The sequence below is a fragment of the Balaenoptera musculus genome, chromosome 3 (assembly GCF_009873245.2).
Source record: "Balaenoptera musculus isolate JJ_BM4_2016_0621 chromosome 3, mBalMus1.pri.v3, whole genome shotgun sequence".
Lineage (NCBI taxonomy): Eukaryota > Metazoa > Chordata > Mammalia > Artiodactyla > Balaenopteridae > Balaenoptera > Balaenoptera musculus.
The window spans coordinates 125,217,665-125,236,840 of NC_045787.1; the positions used below are offsets into that span (position 1 = coordinate 125,217,665).

General features: G+C 40.9%; 2 protein-coding genes across 3 annotated transcripts in view; both read left to right on the forward strand.

Annotated features, from left to right (window-relative positions):
• The first annotated feature begins 1,670 nt into the window (after positions 1–1,670).
• On the forward strand, positions 1,671–18,167 carry SLC26A2 (solute carrier family 26 member 2). Of its 2 annotated transcripts, XM_036845454.1 has the most exons (5): positions 1,687–1,756; positions 3,402–3,432; positions 9,981–10,161; positions 11,877–12,573; positions 14,418–18,167. In XM_036845454.1, the coding sequence occupies exons 4-5, from the start codon at positions 11,902–11,904 to the stop codon at positions 15,936–15,938; spliced, it is 2,193 nt and encodes a 730-aa protein (XP_036701349.1). In that variant the 5' UTR covers positions 1,687–1,756; positions 3,402–3,432; positions 9,981–10,161; positions 11,877–11,901; the 3' UTR covers positions 15,939–18,167. The 2 variants fall into 2 exon arrangements, with proteins under 2 accessions (XP_036701348.1, XP_036701349.1); XM_036845453.1 differs by lacking the exon at positions 3,402–3,432 and having other exon boundaries at positions 1,671–1,756.
• HMGXB3 (HMG-box containing 3) overlaps positions 1,713–19,176 on the forward strand; it is a 92,020-nt gene continuing 74,556 nt past the window's right edge. Inside the window, exon 1 of the mRNA XM_036845447.1 lies at positions 1,713–1,756. The gene's annotated coding sequence lies outside the window, so the exon portion shown is untranslated. The remainder of the gene's footprint in view (positions 1,757–19,176) is intronic.

Here is a 19,176-nt window from a genome sequence, read left to right on the forward strand (position 1 = left end):
AGATGTAACTGGGTTAAAATCATGCTATTGCCATTTATTAACTTGGACAAGTCACCTAATATCTCTGAGTCTCATTTCCTCACCTATAAAGGGAGATTCACAATATAGCACCTCCTCAAAAGCTTCTGTGAGGCTTAAGTAAGATAATAAATGTGAAGTTTTGTGCATCCAGAAATAAATACCCAGAAACTGTCAACTGTTGTCATTCTGCTTGTTTTGCAGCTTATAGGGAGTTGACAAAGTACTTTAACACCCATTGTTTTACTTGATCCCCTCCAGGACTCTGAGTGTGGGGCCATTAATTACCCTTGGAAAGGTGAGAACATCAATTGAGATTAAGTGATTTGTCCCCAGTGGTACGGGACAAGCACCAGGATTAGAACCCAGGTGTTCTGATTCTGATATGGCTTGTGACTTTGGAAGTTCTGAATCTGGTGGGTGACAGAATCTGAGGCTCATCTCAGGATAAGAAAGGGAGTTCCATAAACGACTGTGAAGAAGTTCATGGGAAAGGGAAGAAAAGGCAGTTAACCAAGTTGCTTCCTTCATCCGTCCTCTTCCACTCCCATCTATCCTATCGTCATCTGTGGGCTCCGCAGGCAGTACAAGAGCAAAAATGAACAAATTAACATATACTCTATATCAGATAGTGCCCAGTTCGTGGCAGATAATTAAATCAAGACTACCTGCTAGGAAGTGACTAGCAGGGAAGTCGCTGAGGAAAGGGCGGTTGGGGGTTTAGCCTGAGACCCGAGAGACAAGTAGAAACCAGGTACTGGAACAAGTGTTCAGGTCCGGAAGAGAACAAGCTTGGCAAGCAAAGGAGGCCAGGATGGGTGGGAGAGGGCTGAGGGAGGGAGAGATGCCACGTGAGGAGCGTGAGGAGTAAGGGGCCGGGGCCCAGAGCATTCAGGGCTTCGGGGGCATAGGGAGAAATTTGATATTATCTGTAAATGTCAAGGAAAGCCACTGAGGATTTTAAACGAGGATTGGAATTACATTTCATATTTATTTTTATATTTTCTTTTACATCTTAAAAAGAGCCTCTGGCTATTGGGAACTTTGGTGGAAAGTAAGTTACACTGGGGCAAGAGTCCCTCTAACTTTCTAGCAGACCTTTTCCCATTCAGGGCCTCCATTTCTCTAACAATAAAGGAGGGTGGGTGGGAACGGGGGTCCCACGGAGTCGAAGATGAAGACGATACCCCTCGCAAACAAAGAGTAGTTTACAGCTCTCGTTAGAGCATTTCCACGTTTCCCTTGATACTGATTCCTCGAAATACCCTCGGGGTTAAGGCGGAGAGCCAGCAATCTGCCCGCTTCGAAGATGATTCATCGCCCCGGGCACAGCGCAGGAGGAATCTCCCTAAGAATCAGGGACGCGTGGCTCCCTCTGTACAGGGCAGCCAATCGCAAGGAGGAAAGCGGCCAGGGGGCAGCACCCTTGCCTGTCCTGGTCATGTCATTGGCTGACAGCCGCGTCGTTCTTCCGCGGTGCCACGTGACTGTGCATGCTGAACTTTCGTTGTTAGAGTCCCCTTCGGCACCTCCCCGCCGCCGTTGCCTTCCCGCTGCTCCCCTGGGCCCCGCCTCCTCCAGGGGCCGGGCGATGGGCGGGCAAGGGGGCTGGCGGGTTACAGGGAGGCCGGCCCCGGGAGTGGGCTGCCTCTGCCCGCGCCACCCTATCCCCTCAGTCCCGCCACGGCAGAGGACGCGCCTTGGATCCTGGTCGCACGGGGCGGCCCAGACTCGAGAGGTGAGGAGAGGGGAGGGACTTGAGACGCGGGGGAGACAGCGGTGGCGGCCTTCCCGTGGTCAGTGGGCCCCTCTTGGGGTCGTCCTCGCCTGTGACCCAGGTGTGGTGGGAGGAAGCGCGCACCAGCGGTCGCCGCGGGCCGTCGTGGCTGGCCCGTCGTGGCTGGGCCGTGAGAGGTGGGTGTGCGTAGGAGTTATTTCCTCTGTCGGCAGGGGCGGAGGCAGGGCCAGCGTCAAAGCCCCACTCCCTACACCCGGGTGATCCCGACCCAACTCCGACGGCTGAGGGCTGCCTACCCTCCACCCCACACTTCGCGCCGGGTGCCCTGCACCCCGCTGGTAACGGTGCGGCTCTTCCTCCCGAGTCCTCGTAGCGCCTTCTCGAACCCAGATATATGGGAGCAGGACCAAGGACATAAGAGCCGCCACCACCACCTTAGACAGATGGGGGAACTGAGGCTTGGGTAGGAGAGAGGACTTGATTACCTTGGTTTTTAAAACCACACACCTGGTTAAGTAGAAATCAGGACCTGTAGTTTTTCGAGACTCATAGACTTAAGTTGAAATTCTTTCACTGGATAGATGGAGACACTGAAAGGACACAGAGGGACAGAGCCTTGCCGAAAATTACACAGCAAGTCATTTGCAGAACTAGGACTTGTACCCAGCTTTACCAAACTTATAGACTATTAGGCTGGGCCCCTCCTTGCACAGATTGGGGACCACGGTGGATTAGACGCATTCAGGACTTAAACTCCTTTCTGGCACTCATTCTAGTACCTTTTTCCTCCTTGTCCCTAAGGCATTTTATGTGAAATCTGGAACTAATGTGATATCCAGTATTGGGTTAAGCAGAAGTTCTTATCTTTGAATGTTGAGTCAAGAAGAAATGGAGAGCCAAAGCTGTTGGCAAGAAATAAGCCCCTTTTTTTTTTCTTCAGTAATCTCAAGGGACGGAGACTAGTAGCTGTCATTTACTGAGCAAATGCTATGTGCCAGGCGCTGTGCTAGGTACTTTACTTGGGTTAGTTTTAAAACAACACTGCAAGTTGAGTAATGTTATCCCCATTTTACAGGTGAGAAATTAATGCTGAGTAAAATGAAATTTTTCAGTCAGTGCCATACAGCTGTTGAACAGTGTAGCTGGGATCTGAATAGAGATCTGTCTGACTCCAGAACATACCTAGTGATTCTCCAAATAGGCCCTCAGCCCACTGACTCAGAATCACCCAGGAAGCAGTCTTGGATCTCATCCCTGGATTTGTCTGAGAATCTGCATTTTAGCAGATCTTCATGTTTGATATCATTGTATTGTACTATAATTTGCTGCCTCCTGGAGGAAGATCTGGAGATGACCTATTCAGGGATTTGGCGACTAGATTAGATTCACTAGGGGTCATTTTGAGCATTGATATTACTTTTAATGAGTATAAACCCCCAGGTAGATGATTGCCAGACTAGTTTCTTGACACAAACTTGGTTATGGTGTGTGGGGGTGGAGGGGGAGGAGTAACTGCTTTTTCTTCACCACAGAGCTCTTTTTTTTTTAAAGATTTTTTTAAATATATATTTTAAAAATTTATTTTATTCTTTTTTTTTTTTTTTGCTGCGTTGGGTCTTCGTTGCTGCATGCGGGCGTTCTCTAGTTGCGGTGAGCAGGGGCTACTCTTCATTGCGGTGAGTCGGCTTTTCACTGTGGTGGCTTCTCTCATTGTGGAGCACGGGCTGTAGGCGCACAGGCTTCAGTAGTTGTGGCTCGCGGGCTCTAGAGCGCAGGTTCAGTAGTTGTGGCGCACGGGCTTAGCTGCTCTGCGGCATGTGGGATCTTCCCTGACCAGGGCTCAAACCCATGTCCCCTGCATTGGCAGGCGGATTCTTTCTTTCTTTCCCTCCCTCCCTCCCTCGGGTCTTTGTTGCTGTGTGCGGGCTTTTCTCTAGTTGCAATGAGTGGGGGCTACTCTTTGCTGTGGTGCTGGACTTTTCATTGCAGTGGCTTCTCTTGTTGTGGAGCACGGGCTCTAGGCGCACGGGCTTCAGTAGTTGTGGCATGTGGGCTCAGTAGTTGTGGCTCACAGGCTCTAGAGCGCAGGATCAGTAGTTGTGGCACATGGTCTTAGTTCCTCCACAGCATGTGGGATCTTCCCGGACCAGGGATCGAACCTGTGTCCCCTGCATTGGCAGGCGGATTCTTAACCACTGTGCCGCCAGGGAAGCCCTTTACCACATAGCTCTTAAACTATTATTCGTCCATTCACTCAACAAATATTTGTTAAGCACTTATTAGGTGCTCTACATGTTTCAAGGTACTGGGAATACAACTGTGAACTGTATTAATTATTAAAATTAATAATAGGCTCAGAAATGAGATGAGCACTTGGCCATAAAATTATTGCTTTGAACTAGCTCCTAAGACCTCTTAGCAAGGAAATAAATTTGGGGGTCATGTGGTATTTTAGAAGAGATCTAAGCTTGGAAATTGGAAGATGAGGATTGAGAATCTGGTCCTACCAGTTAAGCAAGTGACTAAACTTTGATGTTTTTCATACTGGAGAATAGGAATTCATACTCTGATTCTCAGATTTACTGAGGAGGCAAGTGGGAGATGTAGATGAAATCTTTTTTAAAATTTTATTAAAAATTTTTTTCTTTTTTTCTTTCTTTTTTGGGTTTTTTTATTTAGATGAAATCTTTTTGAAAGCAGTGAATTACTATGCAAGGAACTATTTAATTATTTTACCATGGTTTTACATTAAGCTATTTTCCTCTTGGGTATTTTATTATTTTGTCTTATATTGGGCTTTATACAAGAAAAAATATATCATAGTGCTTATACTACTGATACAAGCCTTGTGGTGGTTCTTCTTTTTGCATCACAGAAATAAATGGGCATTGTTAATCATTTGTGATAACTGGAAAACAAGGAATACTTTTTTTTGGCTTCATTATATTAACTTGAAACTTCACCTGTTTGTTCATTTCAATAAACATAGATCTGTAACCATACATAGCAAGTGGGAGGGCATTGTGTTAGGTTCTGGGTTATGTAGACACGAGGATGACTTGGTGTCTGCCCTAAAGTGATACTCTCGTTTGAGACACATGTAAACTTGAGTGCTAAATAGCTATGTGTCATATGTTGGGGAAGCATAGCCTAAGAAGTTTCAGCCCCCTTCTCCTATGTCATTTGAGGTGGGACTTAAAAGATTATAAAAAGGACCAAGATAGATGGAGATAGAAGGGAAAGACATCCCCGACTGAAGGAACGACATGAGCAAGGGCCCCAAAGGGCAAAAGATGCTTATTAGTATTTTCATGGACTGGTGATTGGAACACTGGTGCATGAAAAGAAGCAAGAGAAAGGCAGTTGCAGGCTCATTCACAGAGAGAAGACTATACTAAAGTTATTTGACTATATTTAGTAGGAGGTGGAGAGCCATTGCAGGTTTTTGAAGAGTGTATCCAAATGGTTTGATGCCATGTTGTTAACGAATGCTTCTTTTGAAGAAGAGGCAACATGGGATGGTGGTTAAAAACATTGGTCCAATTCAGTGTTTAAGGCTGAAGTATGTCTGCAACTTTCAAATAGTTGAGGGAAAAAAAAAAAAAACAAACCAACCTGAGTGTATGAAGAGTGCAGAAGTAGTGCAGATGTAGCAAAACATTAACAATTGGTATATTGTTAAATGGGTGAATTTTGAATAAGGTGTTCCATGTATCATTCTTTCAACTTTTCTGAATATTTGAAAAGTTTCAAAATAAGCAGTCCAGAGACAGAGAGTAGGTTTGAATCAGACAGGTCTTGATTCTCGTCATGGTTCTACTGCTTATAAGCTGTGTGAGTACTGGAAAATTATTTCCGAACTGTAGAGTCCACACCTATTCCAGCCTAGTTTAACTGGAATTTTCCACTTAGGAGAAGAGATTTTTTTTGGTAGATGACTTGTTCACATTAATATTAGGTTCATGCTAAGACTTCTTGGGACTTCTCTGGTGACACAGTGGTTAAGAATCCGCCTGCCAATGCAGGGGACACAGGTTCGAGCCCCGGTCCGGGAAGATCCCACATGCTGCAGAGCAACTAAGCCCGTGCGCCACAACTTCTGAGCCTGCGCTTTAGAGCCCACGAGCCACAATTACTGAAGCCTGCGCACCTAGAGCCTGTGCTCCACAGCAAGAGAAGTCACTGCAATGAGAGAAGCCCGCACACCACAGCGAAGAGTAGCCCCCACTCGCTGCAACTAGAGAAAGCCCACGCGCAGCAACGAAGACCCAGTGCAGCCAAAAATACATAAATAAAAATAAATAAATAAATTTATAAAAATAAAAACCATCTTAACTAATTTTTATTCATAAAGGGCAAAAAAGGAAAATATTACTTGCTTGCTTGAAAAAGAATTGAATAACATAACAGACCAGAAGATGTAATAAGATAATGATTGCCAAATGAGTGATACAGTAAGTGATTTTCTCAAAAACCTTCAGCGCCTACGCACTGTCTGCAGATGAAAGTCTACCTTTCTTAACCTGGCATAAAAGCCTTCCAGAATCTCCCCTAGGTACCTTTGCCACTTTCTCTCCCATTGATCTCCCATATGCATCTGGTGCTCTAAACGTATCATACTATTTCTCATTCTTTCCCTCCAACCCCAGAACTATTGCTATTTGTGTTTTCTTCTTCCTCATCCGTTTTCCAAGTCCTTCCCTCATTCTTTCATCTCTGACCCGGACTTCAGATCCCAGGTGAGATATGTTGTTCCCTGGAAGCCTTTCTAAACTGTTCTATCTCTTGCAGATTTCTTCCCTGCTTAGATGCTCTGATTCTAGTAGTTGGCAGCTTCAGTTTTATTTAGCAGTGAGTTGTGGCATACATACACAGAGCAGAGCATGAATATGGAACCGTTATGTTTCAGAGGCAGACTTCACCAGTCTCTGAACACTGTTGCCTTCCAAAAAGGCATTTCAGTTTCACAAATTGCAAAACTGTTTCATATGCACTGTTGGTTAAAATTATATGCTGTAATTACTTACCAAAAGTAGACATTGTTTCTCTTATATCTGCAAAATTTCAAAAAGAAGTTGGCTGACCCGCTGTCAGGCTTACATAGAAGGGATATCCCTCTCTTTTAGTTCAGTTCTCTTAGACTCTCAGTAATTCACACGGGAAACAGTGCCAGTGCTGCTGTTTAGTCACCAGGATAAGACAGCTTTCTAAGTAGTCACACTGCATGTGCCTAATTAAAGAAGAAAGTACAGAAATGTTTTTCCTTTTTGTGTTGCCTGAACTGCCATTATACTTTAATATATGAATATGTAAATGTATTTTTCAAATGTTTTGTTGGTTTTTTCCTCCAGTTCCTGCAAGGTAATGTGGAAGGTTCAAGTGTTTTCTTCTTGAACCTTTCTTTTCTTCACTCTCAATTATCAATGTTGATAAAGGGAGAAACTACCCTAGATGATAAAGGAGAATCCTATTTTACTGAATTTCATGGAATATATAGTATGTATTCCAACTTTCTGAAAATGGGAGTCTGGCTATAGACTGTATTTCAAGGATAAACGCTGTAACTTCAGTTTTCATGAAGCAATTGGTGAATACTGTAATTGAAAGCAGTAACAGGCCTGGGGGAATGAGAGGATTTTTGTGCAAAAAGGGATACTTGAAAAATTTGTTCCAGAGTAGATAGTCCCGCCTGAAAATAAATATTGCTTTGCATCCTACTTTTTCTGTATTTCAGTTATTTGTTTAGCAAATATTTTCATTCCTATTTTCGAAAGCATATACTTGGACACTTCAGGGGATACAAAGATGAAACAGAATGGAGCTTGCTCTCAAGGAGCTTAATTTGTATGGAGGTCATACCTACAATTTAGTTTAAGATAATTTTTAATGTAGTTTTATATTGTTTGGGGTTTTAAAATAGGCTTGAAAAAAGGGGAAAAAAGTTTTGAGGAGAATTTTAGGGGGTGACTAGGATCAGTTAAAGACTATAGATGGTTTTTGGATTCAGACTGATGGCTAAATCATTTCCACTTCTAGGACTGTTTGTGAGTGAATACCTAAGTTTTTGAGAGCTGGAGATGGAAAAGGACTATGGCCATGAGTATAGAGAAAGGAGAGTTGGGCACGAGTTTGTAGATGTCAGTGCTAGGTCATTTTGGGTAGCAGGTAGGTGAAACTGGGATGTGTAGGATAACTGAATTTCAAAGTGTTTAGAAGTACCTGAAGTTAGAGAAAGCTAATTAGGTAGGTGATAGGAATAGTAACATGCTCAAAAAAAGCTATTCTTGGAGTCTTAAAATCTGGATTTTATTATCTGGCTCAGTCACTTACACAAGCTAAATGAATTACTAAATTGGTCAAGACATTTCACTTTATTATGATCTATCTATATCTTTATATTTAAAGTGGGTTTCTTATAGACAGCATATAGTTGGGTCTTATTTTTTAAATCTTATCTGGCAATCTGTTTAATTGGCATATTTAGACAATTCACATTTTAAAAATATTTATTTATTTTATTTATTTTGTTTTTGGCTGTGTTGGGTTTTCGTTGCTGCGCGCGGGCTTTCTCTAGTTGCGGCGAGCAGGGGCTACTCTTTATTGCAGTGCACGGGCTTTTCATTGCGGTGGCTTCTCTTGTTGCAGAGCACGGGCTCTAGGCACACAGGCTTTAGTAGTTGCAGCACACGGGCTTCAGTAGTTGTGGCTCGTGGGCTCTAGAGCGCAGGCTCGGTAGTTGCGGCGCACGGGCTTAGTTGCTCCGTGGCATGTGGGATCTTCCCGGACCAGGGATTGAACCTGTGTCCCCTGCATTGGCAGGCGGATTCCCAACCACTGTGCCACCAGGGAAGCCCCGACTATTCACATTTAATGTGATTTTTTTTAAAAAAATATGTTTGGATTAAATTCTACCATCTTGCTAGCCGTTTTCAGTGTGTTCTACCTGTTTTAGGTCTCATTCTTCTTTTGGGTTAAATTGAGAATTTTTTATGATTCTATTTTGTCTCCAGAATTAGCTTATTATTTATATCTTAAAAAAATTTATTGGTTACCCTTGAGTTTACAATGTACATCTTTAATCAGAGCCTACTTTCAAATAGTATTATATTACTTCATATATAGTATAAGACTTTACAATTCTTAATTCCCCCTACCATTCTTTGTGCTCTTGTTTTGTGCATTTTATTTTGCATGTGCTGTAAAAATGCATTTCTATTTTTGCTTTAGACAGTTATTTTTTTTAGAGCAATTAAAGATTTTTTTAGTTAAAAATAAATCTTGTTTTCATTTGTTCCATTTCTTAGACTTTATTTTTTGTGTACTGTGTAGACCTGAGTTTTTGTCTGGTGTGTGTAGTGTGTGTGTGTGTGTGTGTGTGTATGTGTGTGTAGTAGTGCTGGTCTGCTGGCAATAAATTCTGTTAGTGTTGGTCTGAGAAAGTTTTTATTTCTTCTTCATCCTTCAAAAAATATTTTCTCTGGGGATAGAATTCTGGGTTGACAGTTATATTTCTGTGATAAAGGTATCACTCCATCTTCTGGCTTGTATGGTTTCCAATAAGAAGTCTGCTGTAATTCATATCTTTGTTCCTGTGTATGTAGTGTGGTTTTTTTTTTCCCCCCCTTTGGCTGTCTTTAGAATTTTATCTTTGTCTTTTGTTTTCAGCAGTTCAAATATGACATGTGTAGGTGTGTGGTGCTGTGTTGTTTTGGTTTGGTTTTGTATTTGTCCTTCTTGGTATTCTCAGAGATTCTTGGATCTATAGTTTGGTATCTGTCATTAATTTTGGAAAATTCTTGGCTATTATGTCTTCAAATATTCCTTCCACCCATTCTCTGTCTTCTCTTTTTGGGATTCTAATTATGCATAAGTTAGATTGTTTAATACATCCCACAGCTCTTGGATGTTCTCTTAAATTTTTATTTTTCATTTTTTAAAAAATTCTGTTTTTCTCTTTCTGTTTTAGTTTGGGTAATTTCTATCAACCTATCTTCAATTTCATCGATTCTCTCTTTGGCTCTGTCAGGTTTGATGGTCCTGTCAGAGGCATTCTTTATCTCTGTTACCATGTTTTTCACTCTTAGTATTACATTTCAGTTCTTTCTTACAGTTTCCATCACCCTGTTGCACTTTCTAGTATTAATTTTTATCTTTTTCCTTTCCAGCTAGCTGCCATATAGGGCAAGATTTGAATTTTGTTAGTTTCTTCTTATGCCTCTTTTAGGTTTGGAAAAGCCTTTTGGCCCAGAACTCACTAAGAACTATTCCAAAATAGAAGGACATAAGGAATGCACTCAAAACTAGCTTGGCCTGAAAGTAGGAAGTGAGAAGAGAGTTATAGACCAGTTGCATTGAGGAATGAAGAGCTGCTGTGTGTATTCACCAATCTAATTGACTTGCCCAGGGTAAGTGGTCATCTAAATCTGTTCTTTTCTTCCTTATCTATTTAACAAGACCATCAATGTAACTACTGTTTTACTCTTGTTCAGTGGGATGACCAGCTATAGCCCTTTTATCCTAAACAAAATTAATGTGGGTTACTTTTACAAATATTGTGTTCTTGAATGGGTCATGGGTCCTGGATTATGGCATCTTGGCAATATTAGGCTTATAGAACCTCACGAGGGCTTATCTTTCTGTCAATTCTGAGACAGGAAACTGCCTGAGTCCTTTGTCTAATATATTTTATCTCTTATTGGCCACAGTCATAAATTTGTTTATTCATTTATTATTTCCTTCATTCAAACATTTTGTAAGCCTGCTATCTCAGAGTTACCATACATTGTTGATGATTACAATGATGAACAAGATGTCCTTTCCTCCTGGACCTGGAGAGACTTTTCCTTAACTAATACAAAAGTATGGTTAGTACTGTAACGGAGGCATGAAGTGCTATGAGACACAGATTCATTTGGGCTGGGGTCAGTGCTTTGAAGAAGAGATAGCATTTTAACTGGGTTTTAAAAATGATTGGGGTCTTGATAGAGAGTTGGATGGCCATTCTAAGCTAAGCAAACAGCCAATGCAAAGCCACTGATTTGTGAAGTATTTGGCAGTTTACACTCTGTTCCTCTGAAGGTCTGTTTCTTTTTCCTTCTCTTTTACTCTTATTACAAGACTTATTTTTTGTTGTCCCTCCTCTCTTTTTGCTTATTTTTACCTTCTTTGTTTTCCTGTAGTTCTTAGTGGTAGGTCTTATGGCAGTAGTTTTATAGTTTAGGACCCAGAGATGCAGGATCACCTGGATCTCCTCCTAGTTGAAGTGTTGGGCAACATTATTCCTCCATTCAGCTTATGTTTTAGAGTGTATACTTAGGATAGTAAAGCGAATCTTTCTTTGCATGAATATAGATCCTGCCCATAGGGCAGACATGACTCTATACTAGAACAAAGTAGAATAGAACAAAACCTTTCAGAGATCAGACACTTGCCCCATCAGCCTACTCCATGCTGTTGATGTTTGTTTCCTTCAACAGTCTCTTATCAGCTTCTCTCTTTTCTTTCCTACCAAACCAGAGCACGTTGTTCAAAGACACAAATGCATTCTGTGCTAGTTTTTTTTTTTTTTCTCAAAACATATCTTTACTCTGTCACTCACATTTTCTTTCTGTTTATTTTCAACAACTAGTAGGTTATCTTAAAAGAGACCCACCCACTGAAAAAACAAAAACAAAAACAAAAAAACCATCTTCCTTGTTTCAGGGACTTTTGCAGGTAAGGTAGGTGTCAAGGTTTGAGACCAGATCCTCTTTTGCAGTATTCGTGGGAGTGAAAAATCTGAAAATAAGACTGTTAGTAGCATATAGAAAGGAGGAGACAGGCTACCCCAATACCGTTTCTGGAGAAAAAAATTTCAGGGGGAGCCAGACAGAGATGGAGAAGAATCCTTGATAGTTTATACTTTTGGGAAGTCCTGTACTCAGTGAGTTATTTGCTTTAACTTGGTCTGATTCTTTTTTCCTGGATCAAGACAAATGAGGCTCAACTAAGGAAAGTGAATATAAGATACTACCCCCAAGTGAACTTCTCTTAACTCTCATGAATGACAAGTAGGACTGTTAAAATGTGTGAGTACTGAGAATTACTTAATCAGTTAACCCTCGTATTTTCTCTGGGGTAGGAGGCTGAAACATCTATCTCCAGAAATGTCTTTGAAAAATAAAGAGCAAGATGACCAATACAGTCCTCCATCTAGGATCCATCTGGAGCATGAAGAGGAATCATGTAATGACTTCCAGCAATTTGAGACCAATGATCAATGCAGACCTTATCCTAGGATCCATTTGGAGCCTCAAGAGAAACCGGATACTAACTTCAAGCAATTTGTCATCAAAAAACTAGAGAAGAGTTGCCAGTGCAGTTCAACCAAAGCCAGAAATATCATTTTTGGCTTCCTTCCTGTTTTGCAGTGGCTCCCAAAATATAATCTGAAGAAAAACATTTTAGGAGATGTGATGTCTGGCTTGATTGTGGGCATCTTATTGGTGCCTCAATCCATTGCTTATTCTCTCCTGGCTGGCCAAGAACCTATCTATGGTCTGTACACATCTTTTTTTGCCAGCTTCATTTATTTCCTATTGGGTACCTCCCGTCACATTTCTGTGGGCATTTTTGGAGTACTGTGCCTTATGATTGGTGAAGTAGTTGACCGAGAACTATACAAAGCTGGCTATGACACTGCCCATGTTGCTCCTTCTTTAGGAGTGGTTTCAAATGAGAGCACATTATTAAGCCAGACATCAGGCAAGATATGTGACAAAAGCTGCTATGCAATTATAGTTGGCAGCACTGTAACCTTTATGGCTGGAGTTTATCAGGTAAGAAACAGTGGAATAAGTGGTTGTTTCTGGCAAAAGAAATCACTATGCATGAAGTCTCAGATCTGTAAGGGAACTTAGCAATCATAATAATTAAAGCTATCATTTATTGAACGCTCAGGATATGGAAGAGGTAGAGCCAAAATTTAAACCCTGGTTTGACTCCACAGGTAAGATAAGGCTGCTTCTATTTTCTCAACCCTAGGTAGCCTCTTAACCAATGAATTTCAGTCAGCCAGAATTTAATTATTTGATTGTAAAAATTCAGACCAGAAGGGGACCTCAGACCACCTAGTACAACTTCTTAATTTTGTATGTCGAGAACTATCAGATTTGCTTGACGTTATTTGTGGTTGGTTATTGGCAGAGTCAGCACTAGCAGGGAAGAGGGCAATAGAATGGGGGTTGGGAGAGGAAGAGTGCAAGAGTTTTTCAAACTACAGATGACTTCCCCCCTTGTTTTAGAATTGCTGCTCTAATGAGTGACTCTTACTAAAGATAGTAGTTTTCTTGGACTGCTGGGAAGGGAAGAAGTTGGGGACCACTATTTCATGCTATCAGCCAGGAGAAGGATTAGAAATGAAATTCTTTTGGGTCTCCCCTAGAATCCACTAATCTGCCATTTTCATCATGCCTCTTCCTTTTGGCATTCAGGAGTCAGCGCCAACATTAAACCTCTTCTCTGTTACAGACATGTGGAACCAATATAGGAGGGGGAAGAGTAGCTCACTTTATTAGGTGCTTGGACAGAAGGAGAGGGAGAAGGGGCTGGTGTGCAGAAGAGTTGTGCTCCTCAGAGTTCATTTTTGCTTTTTTGTTAGTATGCCTCACCGAGAACGAGGAAGGGTGAATAGAATTCTGAGAAATTATTGGGAAGAGGAAAAAGAAAGAAATAAAATGTTATATCTTTGAGGATATAGAATTAACATGGGAGGCAGTATAGCATAAGCACATATGCATTGGCTGAAAATAGTTTCTCAGTTTGAAGTTAGATTAAAGAATTCTATAATAATTTTTAAAGCGTGATTCTATTTTGATGTGAATCTAGTTTTTTGTTTTATCAGTTAAAACTTTACTTTTACGGTAATGATACGTAATTTAAAGAAAAATACATGTTTTTTAAATTAGAATTTTTCCAACTTGTGTTTTTATGATTTCTCATGGATCCTTTTTTTTTTTAACATCTTTTTTTTTAAGCAGATGTTCATTTTTAATTATTATTTATTTATTTATTTTATTTTTTTGGCTGTGTTGGGTCTTCGTTTCTGTGCGAGGGCTTTCTCCAGTTGCGGCAAGCGGGGGCCACTCTTCATCGCGGTGCGCGGGCCTCTCACTATCACGGCCTCTCTTGTTGCGGAGCACAGGCTCCAGACGCGCAGGCTCAGTAGTTGTGGCTCACGGGCCTAGTTGCTCCACGGCATGTCGGATCTTCCCAAACCAGGGCTTGAACCCGTGTCCCCTGCATCGGCAGGCAGATTCTCAACCACTGCGCCACCAGGGAAGCCCTCTCATGGATCCTTGAGAAATTTTTTCTTTTTCAAAGCTATCTGAACCTTATTCAAGTTTAAGAAACATTGTGCAAGAAGGTAGGAATCCTAAGCTCTTGTCTGGGCTAGTCAGTAACACTGTGACCTTGGGCAAGTTGCTTAGCCCTCTGAGTGTCAGTAAAATGAGCCCTCTCTTTGTAAAATGAGAGGATTGATAAATGATTGTGGTTTTTTTTCTAGCTCTGACATTCTGTGGTGCTCTGATGGTATGTCTCCACACAAAGAAATACCAGGGGAATACAGGATTTAGAAGCTCTTTTCCATTTATATTTAACATTTGTATATCCTTCCTTCCAGGTAGCGATGGGCTTCTTTCAAGTGGGCTTTGTTTCAGTCTACCTCTCAGATGCCTTGCTGAGTGGATTTGTCACTGGTGCCTCCTTCACAGTTCTTACATCTCAGGCCAAGTATCTCCTTGGACTCAGCCTTCCTCGGAGTAGTGGCGTGGGATCACTCATCACTACTTGGATACATATCTTCAGAAACATCCATAAGACCAATATCTGTGATCTCATCACCAGCCTTTTGTGCCTTTTGGTTCTTTTGCCAACCAAAGAACTCAATGAGCGCTTCAAGTCCAAACTTAAGGCACCTATTCCTACTGAACTCTTTGTTGTTGTGGCAGCCACATTAGCCTCTCATTTTGGAAAACTAAATGAGAAATACAATACCAGTATTGCTGGACATATTCCCACTGGGTTTATGGCACCCAAAGCACCGGACTGGAACTTAATTCCTAATGTGGCTGTAGATGCAATAGCTATTTCTATCATTGGGTTCGCTATTACTGTATCACTTTCTGAGATGTTTGCCAAGAAACATGGCTACACAGTCAAAGCTAATCAGGAAATGTATGCCATCGGCTTTTGCAATATCATTCCTTCCTTCTTCCACTGCTTTGCTACTAGTGCAGCTCTTGCAAAGACATTGGTTAAAGAATCCACAGGCTGTCAAAGTCAGCTTTCTGGTGTGGTGACAGCTCTGGTTCTTTTGTTGGTCCTCTTGGTAATAGCTCCTTTATTCTATTCCCTTCAGAAAAGTGTCCTTGGTGTGATCACTATTGTAAATCTCCGGGGAGCCCTACGTAAATTTAAGGATCTGCCCGAGATGTGGAGGATTAGCAGAATGGATACAGTTATCTGGTTTGTTACTATGCTGTCCTCTGCACTGATAAGTACTGAAATAGGCCTGCTTGTTGGGGTTTGTTTTTCTATGTTTTGTGTCATCCTCCGCACTCAGAAGCCAACGACTTCATTGCTTGGTGTGGTGGAAGAGTCTGAAATCTTTGAATCCATGTCTGCCTACAAGAACCTTCAGGCTAAGTCAGGCATTAAGATTTTCCGCTTTGTAGCTCCTCTCTACTACATAAACAAAGAATATTTTAAATCTTCCTTATACAAAAAAACTCTCAACCCAGTCTTAGTAAAGGCAGCTCAGAAGAAGGCAGCAAAGAAAAAGATCAAAAAGGAAACAGCAACTCTCAGTGGAATCCAGGATGAAGTTTCAGTGCAACTTTCCCATGATCCCTTAGAGTTCCATACCATAGTGGTTGACTGTAGTGCAATACAGTTTTTAGATACAGCAGGGATCCATACACTGAAAGAAGTTCGCAGAGATTATGAAGCCATTGGCATCCAGGTTCTGCTGGCTCAGTGCAATCCCTCTGTGAGGGATTCCCTGGCCCGGGGAGAGTATTCCAAAAAGGAAGAAGAAAACCTTCTCTTTTATAGTGTATATGAAGCAATGACTTTTGCAGAAGACTCTCAAAATCAGAAGGATATATATGTTCCCAATGGTCTGAGTTTTTCCAGTGACTGATTGAGAAAGTAAATAGAAGGAAGAATACTGTCTAGCCCCAGAGGTTAAAATTTCAAATTTTTTAACATTTTATACTGTGGAACTGGAAATTGTTGCACACTAGAAATTTTAACCTTTTGGCTCGACAGAATTCTTCCTTTGAAGCTGATGGCCTTTGTAGATACACAGATGCAGCAGAGCTTTTAGTCAGGCAGAATCAAAAAGAAGAAAATATTGTGGTTTTCAGCTTTCTTGCAAATATGAGATATTCTTGGAATTAAATAAATATCTATTGAATTGAACTGTAAAGTAGCCCCAAAACTTAATTACCATCCTGTTTTAGGAGATTTGCATCTGGACTGTTCCTTCTCCAGGAGGTTAAAGGGGTAAAGCTGGCATTTACATGAGAAGTGCTGGAGCCTGTTTGGCATGGCTCTTTGGAGAGGGAGTAGAAAGGAAGTAGGGAGAGAATGTTGTGTCTGCTCTCCTAACAGCAGGTCAAGAGGCTTCTGGGGTGCGGGGTAGTAACTAGACAAGCTTGTTCTCACTTGTAATTCTCTATTCCCTGTCTTTGCCCCCCAGATGGCAGTCGGATCTCTGGCTTTTAATAAGAGAGCACCATTCCTCTCAGGCACAGTCTTATCAGGAGTCTGATGGCTGAGCAGGTTTGTGAAGTCCTACCAGCTAGCCCCATATTATACAGAATGCTCTTGGTGATACATTTGATGTTTTTAGTCAGCCTTTTTGTTTAGGGTAAGTAGGTAAGAAAAAAAGAGCTCTTCATAATCAGCCAACATAATGAGAATCCTCTCTGTCTCTTCTGTGATCCCTATCTGTCCCTGTTTCTGAGTATTTCTCTACCATTAAGCTCTGTTTTAACTTTCAGTCATTTAGTGTGTTACCCATGGAATCTGTCCTAAACTGCTATGTCTGATTACCAGTGAGTGACAAGTTTGCCAGATAAAAGGCAAAATGCTAACTCAGCAATTTTATGTAGCCTTTTAAATGAGCTTGAGGCAAACTGTTCAGGACAAATTACAAAAAGGAATGATTGACAGCTTCCCTTAAGACTTTGTTTATTTAGCAGTGAATTTTTTTTTCTTTCCCATTGTATTTTAGCAAGGGTCAGCTGGGAATTGACAGTCTTTCTCATATTTGAGAAGCTGCTGTTCATCTTTACTCTGCAAGAAAAATTTATTATAACCAATGGAAAAGAATGCATAGAAGTGATAAGAGTGCTTCCAAAAGAACATCAATAATTGTAGATGTTTTAGTGAAACAAAGCTAACGCTTACTGCCATGCACCCTATTGATGGACAATAAATATTGATGACAGTGACAGCATTTAACTCTTTAGGCCACCTCAAACTATTATGTAAGAGAATTTAGAAGCATCACATTTATACAACCTAAGTTCTGTGGGTGTATTATTTATGATAGCTGGTCACAGGTTGTGGCCCAGAAATACTTCCTTTTGAAAAGCAAGTATGTCTGACATTGAAAGCTTATAGTTCTGTATCTGTACTTTTAAGGGCAAGGAAAAAAAAAACAGGTTTTCCAAAGTTAGGACTAGGAGACTAGTTGATATAAAATTGAAACATTTAGCACACCATTTTAAACAAACAAGATAAAAATTGCAAAAGTGCAAAATCATTTTTAACCCACTCCTACATTCTAAACAGTTTAAATATTTATAAGAAGCAAAGCCTATGTGTAGGGCATCTATTGGAGTGGAAGACTTTGAACCATCTTTCTTGTTGGCTCCGTAAACTGCAAGTTTTGCTTTTCTTTTGGTAGAGCTCTGCCCATCAGTTTACATGAAAAATACCTTTCTGTTATTAAAACAAAGCAGTTTCTTAGGAGCTAGATTTCTGTCTTTGAGATGATTGACATCATGATTAAATGTAATAGTGTCCTGAGTTTTAACATCCTTTTAGAACTTAAGTCTAGAATTTCAGAAATGTTAACTGCTGTTTGTATTCGTGTCCTTTGCTTAGTGTTTGTAGCCAGTATTTGCTGTTTCTCTCCAGTCTTATGAATAGTAATAGTAAAATCAGAGTGTCTTGGTTGTCATTTGTTTTCAACCCCTCTTGTACCTCCCCAAGCCAGGTTTGAATCCAGATCATTGTAGATATCTAATGCCATGTGACAGAGTAATGAGTACATGCTCAAGACGACTCTATAATTTAGCAAACCCTACCACAGCAAAAAAAAAAAAAAAAAAAAAAGCCCATAGAATTTGGAAAATCTCTTAAAAGAACAGAGTAACAGGGTTTGTCTTTTACCTGCCATTTCTGTCCATAACGTGGATATAAGCAATTCTGGAACTTTATGCAGTTAGCAGATTCTTGAATTGTGTTCTGGTTTGTTCTTCTCCCACCAACCCAAACAAACAAGAGATTCTGCTTTTGAAAGCCATTTGTAAAGATATTTAAGGTATCGCTAGAATTTAAATCTTACCTTCTCTGCTTGGTTTGAAGTCTGCCTATACTTACATGTTAAGATATTTTGATTGCTGGTATTTAAAGGAATCAAACCTGAAACCAAAATCTAATTCACCAATAAAACTAATATTTTTCGTTTGCTTTCTTACTCAAGGGTTTGGACTTTAATTCATTAGGCGATATTTTACACACTTAACTGATATGAAGATATCATGCTTACTCTAAACTTCAGAGTCTAAATGAAGCTTATTTGCATTGCTTATTGATAAATGTACAAAATTCTGAATATCTTAAAATGGTCATTTAATTGAAATATGTGTACACTCTTGATGGTTAAAACAACCAGAGGGGTGGAGTGGGCCAGTGCACCGAGAGACTAAGGGTAACATTCAAGAGAGAGATGAAGGGAATAGACCATTGAAAAGACTATCTCTGACCAAACAAGGGATAAAAGAGAGGGACTCAGTTGAAGAGGATCCGATCCCTGGTTAGCCACGCACAGCAGTAGGAAGACCAGGATTAAGAGCCACACCTTAGTTTGAGAGCAAGCTCAGAACTGGATTCTGCTTCCAGAAGGGGAGGGCACAGATTCACCAAAGCTGAAAGAGCTGGTAGCCAAGGTTGGGGCCAAAGCCCGGGTTGACCTACTCCAGAGCACTAGACTGAGTGACTGTAGCCTCTGATGGTAGTAAAATTGACAGATGCCTAGTTGACTTTTTTTTTTTTTTTTTTAAAGAAGGATCAAAGGAAAACACAATTTGGATATCCTGACTTAGCTTTTAAACGTCAGTAGACTGAAGCCAAAATTTGTTGGT